Source organism: Dendroctonus ponderosae, unplaced genomic scaffold (genome assembly GCF_020466585.1).
Source record: "Dendroctonus ponderosae isolate FM_Combo_2020 unplaced genomic scaffold, Dpon_F_20191213v2 Dpon_F_20191213_6, whole genome shotgun sequence".
In the NCBI taxonomy this organism is placed as follows: domain Eukaryota; kingdom Metazoa; phylum Arthropoda; class Insecta; order Coleoptera; family Curculionidae; genus Dendroctonus; species Dendroctonus ponderosae.
Window position 1 is genome coordinate 695,961 of NW_026018814.1, and position 6,487 is coordinate 702,447.

Genomic DNA, 6,487 nt, shown 5'->3' on the forward strand with positions numbered 1-6,487 from the left:
AATTTCTGATTACAAATCCTAGTATTTTATACGCCTGATATAATGAAATTAATTCACATAGTACTACCTACTAAAAAGTCGAACTACGTTGTTGGTTTTCCACTTTTGTTGGAATATTGTAAAAAGGCAATTATTTTCATTTGTTGCTTAGTGTGACACGTTAAACAAAAAGTAAATGGAAACAGAAGATACCAGCAATTATTTTGCTTAATATTTCTTGATTCTTACAATGGCAATTTTATTTTTTCTGTTACTTTAAAATTAAAAAATCGTTGATAATTTGTTTTAATTAAATTTGCACATTGCACATAGGAAAATAACTTAAGCCAACTATCTATTATTAAAACGCCCCATTTGGTGTACATAATATGTAGAGTAACGTTAAAAAACACATCGTTAAGTTCTTCTAAATCAAACTTTATAAGTCCAATAATTTTATCAGTATTAATTAAGTTAACACAGTCAAAGTCCAACACTATATTAATAAAATTCAAAGAGTTTACGGTTACAACAAAATACCGGGAAAAATTTAGGTTATTAATTGTTGCATAGTTTTGATAGTTTCATTCAAAAATCACTTCAACTGTGCCAACAGAAACTAACTGAAAATTAACCGAAAGGAAGCAACGCAAAATATGTGGCAACGCCGCATTGTATTTTGATTCCCGGAAGAGACAATTGATGACCACAAAATATCCCTTCAGGGGGGATGTTCTGTGGTCAATGACAACCGACGCGCTAGATAACCTCAATCAATGGCCGACGTTAGAAAGGATGCCCAAACTTTTGCAAAAAACACAATTATTATGCAACTTGGCGACAATTTTGCGTGTGGAGTTATGAGTTGTTGATCCGTAAAACACGATTTAGCAGCAAATAGCACCGGACAATCCCGTTTTCCTGCATAAATAGCCGGTTTGGGAAGGGCGCAAATTCAAAAGTTTGTAAGTGTTTTTTGACTTAATTTATCCAAGCAGTTTTTCGCTGAAACTTTTGAATTGTTCTTTAAGGAAAAACAGAAAATTCGGAGAGGCTCAAACGACGCAACTAAGAAAGTTGTGGGCACGGCAATTTGCTATATATAGAGAGCTTATTGCTGGCGCTCGCCTGCGCCTGGTGTTTTTCATAGTTACCCGAGACTCCTGGAGCTGCAGCCAGATTAATGAATGGAGACCAATTGGTGTGATGAAATCACTTAAATCCAGTCCTGCTCCATAGTAGTACGCACTCTGGAAAGCACGTTTTTTTGCATCGATCCAATCCGTTCCATCAGAAACAGTTTTTCTCCACTTGGAAACAATGTAATCGCAAGTAACAAGCAAGTGAGGCCTTTTAGTCCCGCGCTTTCCGCCTTCTAGGTTAGGTTCAACCACCTTTCCAGTCACCCAAAGTCGTTAATAAAGTACTTGTGTCGATTGACTACAGCTGAAGCCAACAGTTTCAACATAGCAAAGGTGTTCGGTGTAGTGCATGAATATCGTTAGTTTGAATGGATTGAGTGTTCGGTTGGTTCAGGTACAGTAGAATCGGCCAGAATCCGCATGCTGTTTGAGGTTAACGCTGGTTTTCCTTCCACAGCTCGGCCCCAAGCATGGGATTTTGCACGAGAATCTCGTTAGATTTGACTATTTCTGCTCGTTCTCACCTCAGCCACTTGATGGGTAGATTGGGGGCAGCAGTTCCAAACTTGTCATGCCTCTGACCAGCCGCTAAAGGTGTGCATGGACGCGATGCAGCTGAGACTCAACTCGCCGGTAGGCGGCGCGCCCGCCCTCTACCAATGGCCCTTGAACAAGAAAAAGGGCTACGACGAGGCGCGCGAAATAATCGAAACTATCGTGTGGGGCTGCAACGACATTCCCGACCTGGAAGTGCCGCTGAAAAAGAATATTTTGCAGGACGTGGACGTGAACAGCTACGAGTCGATGAGGGCGCTGACTCAGCGCTACAACAAGGCTATCGGCAATATTCTAGCGCTGGAAAAGGGCACGCAGAAGTTCTGCGATCGGCTGAACCAAAAGGCCGGCAAAGCGCTGCTGCACCACATCATCCAACAGACGTACAGTGCGGCCGTCACCAACGCGGAAGAACTGAACAAATATCAGGCGTTTTCGCCCGATGTCTACGGCGAAACCTCCTTCGATCTGATCGCTCAGATGATTGACCAGATCGAGCTAACCAAAGACGATGTGTTTATCGATCTGGGATCAGGAGTGGGTCAGGTGGTGCTGCAAATAGCCGCCAGCTGCTTCTGCAGCACCTGCATAGGGGTAGAGCGAGCGGAAGTTCCTGCTAGATACGCCGAAGCGATGGCGAAGAAGTTCAAGTTTTGGATGCAGTGGTATGGGAAAAGGTGCGGCCAGTTCGAGCTACGCAAAGGGGACTTTTTCGACGACACGCACCGGGAGGCGTTTAGCGACGCCACAGTGATATTTGTGAACAACTTTGCCTTCGGCCCTTCAGTGGACCACAAGCTGAAGCAGCGCTTTGCCGAGCTGAAGCACGGCACGAAGATCATCTCCTCCAAAAGCTTCTGTCCGCTCAATTTCCGAATCACCGACCGAAACCTCAGCGATATCGGAACCATAATGAACATTAGTGAAATTGCCCCCAGCACCAGCTCGGTGTCCTGGACAGATAAGCCGGTGTCGTACTATCTGCATCAGATCGATCGCACCAAGCTGGAAGCCTACTTTTTAGCGAAGAAAAATGGGGCTGCGCCCCTTGGCGACAGCTCGGAGAGGTCTTGCGACTCCTTCGACACCACCGACAGCGAAAACGCCTTGAGAATAACCCCGCCTCCCAAAAGAAAACTGCTTTCCTCTAAACCGAGCAAACGACCGGAAAGTGTTTTGACAAACCACGAGTCTTCTAACGGCGCCCCCAAACATCCCAGAGTGAGACTCAATGGGACTATCGTGAAACTGGTGAAGAAAAACGGGGTTTTGGAACCAAACAAAAGCATCATCAGGCCCAGTAAGTTGATTTTGGATAAACCGCTTGCGGCAACGACAGAAATACCAAAGAAACGTCCGACGGGACTGAAAAGGAAACGCAGTGCTGCATACGCGAACGAGCCGGCTGTCGGTTCGATGCAGCACAAGCTGCAGCAGCTGATGCAGGGGTTCAAACAGCAGTATCTGCAAGTGGTGGCCGAGATGGCGGATCCGAGCTATAAAGGGAAAATCGCCGCCCAAATGAGGGAGGAGCTCATCAAGAACATGTACTTAAAGATGCAAATCCAGGAGCTCGATCAAGATATTGAGAGGATTATCGTTAATATGGAAAAGAGTGTGATACGCAAGAAGTCCTAGTGATTTGAGGCCTTTTTCGTATTGCCAAGTTGTTGCAGTGGCATGTAGTTTATACCTACTGGTCCTCAACTAATGCGACAAAATTTAGTTTGGTAGAAGAACTGCCAGTTACTGTCGAGTTTTCCAGGTACAAGTGTAAATTAAATTTTTGTTTTTTTTTTGGCAAAATACAAAATTGCTGCTTTGCAACTTTACAAAATTACAATTTGTCCAGTTTGTTAAGTTGCATTTTATACCGCATGCCGCAAATAATGTGTTGTTTGACCCACAGGTTGATTTCAAATTAGTTTAAAAAGTATGACTTTAGTAGTTTAAATTGGGAACTTTTGTCGTCAAAGTGTGCTAGTTTGGGTGTTTCCCAATGAGAACTACCAATGTTTTTGTATATAAAAAGATTCGTCTCTGGTGAAACACTCTGTTGATTTTGATTAGCAAAATGTTTATTCCGACTTAAGAGTCTTCCTTTGAAGATTTTTGCAACGTTAATAAATGTGATCAACATGATACGATATTAGTTTAAAGTTTATCACGGTGTTGATCAGAAGCTAAGAGTTTTCAGAGGCTTATGAACTGTATGAAGTTGGTGATTATCAAATACATCACGCTTTGGCGCCGTTAACTACGCGCGTTTGTTTTTTTTTAGCAAAATACAAAATTGCTGCTTTACAACTTTAGGAGAAAATAACTGAATTTGTCGCATTCGTTAAGGCCCCGCCCTTTCAGTTTTTTCCTGCAATTTGTCCAGTTTGTTAAGTTGCATTTTATACCGCATGCCGCAAATAATGTGTTGTTTGACCCACAGGTTGATTTAAAATTAGTTTAAAAAGTATGACTTTAGTAGTTTAAATTGGGAACTTTTGTCGTCAAAGTATGCTGGTTTGGGCGCTTCCCAATGAGAACTGCCAATGTTTTTGTATATAAAAAGATTCGTATCTGGTGAAACACTCTGTTGATTTTGATTCGCAAAATGTTTATTCTGTCTTAAGAGTCTTCCTTCGAAGATTTTTGCAACGTTAATAAATGTGATCAACATGATACGATATTAATTTAAAGTTTATCACGGTGTTGATCAGAAGCTAAGAGTTTTCAGAGGCTTAAAAACTGTATGAAATTGGTGATTATCAAAGACATCACGCTTTGGCGCGGTTAACTGTATTTATAGTTAACTCCTTTTATAGGAAAGTTGGCAATAAAAATATTTTCTATTAGAACTGATAACCTTAATTTCCCGTACTCATAAAACCGCCATTAGTGAAATGACAACGACTTCCAGCACCATGAAGATTACTACAGATTACTACAATAAAATCTGGTAGTGTGTGGTCGCCCATAGCGAACTGTCCGTTGTTTGGATGCTTCTGGGTTTAAATGGCCGACGAGTGCGCGCCTTTTTTCCGATCATCTGGCGTTTGAGCGTAGAGCGACTGCGCGGCTCTCTTGATTTTTAAATGCCGCTAAGCCCCATTCACGCTGGGGCGCTGGGTGGCATTTTTTCAAATTAAATCGCAACTTTTTCTGTTATAATCAAACGAAAAAATGCTGTGGGGGCAAAAACTCAGCAGCTGTAGGCCTTCACGCGAGCTGTAAAACGCCCAGGCGATGTTGCTATGCAACATCGCATCCCGACCGCGACCACTATGCGGTCAAAATCCATCCAGCTAGACGGGGCTTAAGACATGTATTTGACATTTCCTATCGTCTGTCCTTCTAGCAAGCCGATGAAAACGTTCAATTTTTGTCGGGTTTTAACTCAAGTTGTGTCGAATTAAAATCGGCTGTTTAATGGTGGTTTTTTGCGGATTTGCTACTTGCGTTTAGTGAATTTGATTCGGCAATTTGTCGCGTCATTTGTCTGTTATGATAGCAGTGAAACGGGCGGCTTTTGATCCAGTTACCTCCAAATAAGCGATCATTCGGCTTTCGAAATGCCCCTGCTCAGAAATGAGGTGTTTGAGAAGCACACTGAATCAGACGTTTTGCGGGACGAGGACGAGGTTTTCCACTGCAAAATCACCAATGAGATCTTCAAGAGCTACCAGTGAGTATTTGGCGATTTGCTCAATAATCCAGTCGAAGTACTGTCGGGCTTTGCTCTCAGCAGAGAAATCCATAACGGTTTATTGTACCTGCGTCCAGCCACGCCATACTTTTGCAACCAGGCCTCTGCGTTTGCTTTCATTCGCCTGGCAAGGAAACATGATTTGGGGCGCTTGCAGGTTATGTTTTCAGCGAATTCTGCCTTATTTCTCCAACCAAATGCATCCGATTGATCCCGTTTTCTTCAGAGTTTCACCAGACGTTCATTAAGCAGTTTCTTACATGTGCATGCTGGTTGATATCGGGGTTTTAACGTGAAGCCATTGCCAACAGATGCATCAGCAAGTTTCTATCTGGATAAGACACTGCTATTTCCACATGTTACATAACTGCTGTTCATTGGGCAGAGTGTAATTGTCTGTAATGATTAGCTTCTATGGGCGATTTTCTCTTTTACATATGCTTTCAGTAACGATCCAGTCCAGCAACGTTTAATTCAATGGAAAGAGGTTGCTTCGTTAAAGCCAGTGGTTTTCTCCCAGGACTGTCTTGCATCCCCAAACTGCCCTGATTAGTGGTAGTTGAAAAACAAAGCGCCAATGAAGAAAGGAAGCAAACTGGACAGCATTTAACGATTTGTACTCTCATTTATGCCAAAAGTCGATAGTGCACACACTATAGAGTTTGAAGACTTTGTTCAGCAGTGACGACTAGAGCGTTAGAACTCTACCGGTTCTCTAAATGTGCCTCAAACACTTTCTTGACTGACGCGCTCTATCTCAGCTAGAGCTTTACTACTCAAATGGTCCATTCCAAACGTAATGTTTTATGTAAAAACGCACAATTTGTCTCGATCTCGCAGTGAGAGCTTTGCAAAACTAGCGTTCATACTTGTAAAGATGTTGAATTAGTTGCCTCGAAATTTAATTGATTTGCGAGGATTTTGCACTACTCTTATGGATCAAGGGCTTGGCGCTCGGACGATACAAAAGGTTTCAAAAGGGAGTAATTTTCCTCTTTAAGGGCGGCTCGCCACTATTTTTAATTCCTGGGTTTCAGTCATTTATTGTCTTTATTTATCAATTAAAATACGTTTCGGTGTATTTTTCCACCATCATCAGTTTTTATGTGTAGCG

At 42.4% G+C, this 6,487-nt stretch overlaps 3 protein-coding genes across 9 annotated transcripts in view; 2 read left to right on the plus strand and 1 right to left on the minus strand.

The window, feature by feature from the left end:
• The window catches only part of LOC109542322 (leucine-rich repeat-containing protein 74A), a 5,773-nt gene extending 4,555 nt beyond the window's left edge, over positions 1-1,218 (minus strand). For 3 of the 5 annotated variants that reach the window (XM_048667182.1, XM_019911510.2, XM_048667180.1), the window contains exon 1: positions 1,134-1,213. The gene's annotated coding sequence lies outside the window, so the exon portion shown is untranslated. Of the gene's footprint in view, positions 1-1,133 lie in introns of all 5 variants that reach the window. The other 2 variants (XM_019911509.2, XM_048667179.1) reach the window with 2 other exon arrangements.
• Positions 1,219-1,721: 503 nt separating this feature from the next.
• On the plus strand, positions 1,722-3,314 carry LOC109542323 (histone-lysine N-methyltransferase, H3 lysine-79 specific-like). The gene has a single exon (XM_019911512.2). It carries the CDS (start codon positions 1,722-1,724, stop codon positions 3,312-3,314), a length of 1,593 nt encoding a protein of 530 aa, XP_019767071.2.
• Positions 3,315-5,015: 1,701 nt separating this feature from the next.
• Positions 5,016-6,487, plus strand: part of LOC109542318 (bromodomain adjacent to zinc finger domain protein 1A) — a 9,058-nt gene continuing 7,586 nt past the window's right edge. For all 3 annotated transcript variants that reach the window (XM_019911502.2, XM_019911504.2, XM_019911503.2), the window contains exon 1: positions 5,016-5,352. In XM_019911502.2, the coding sequence (XP_019767061.2) occupies positions 5,240-5,352 (113 nt within the window). In that variant the 5' untranslated portion in view covers positions 5,016-5,239. The remainder of the gene's footprint in view (positions 5,353-6,487) is intronic.

Excerpts from the sequence above, each read along its gene's own strand:
- LOC109542323 (XM_019911512.2), top strand. The coding sequence starts at position 1,722 with ATGGACGCGATGCAGCTGAGACTCAACTCGCCGGTAGGCGGCGCGCCC.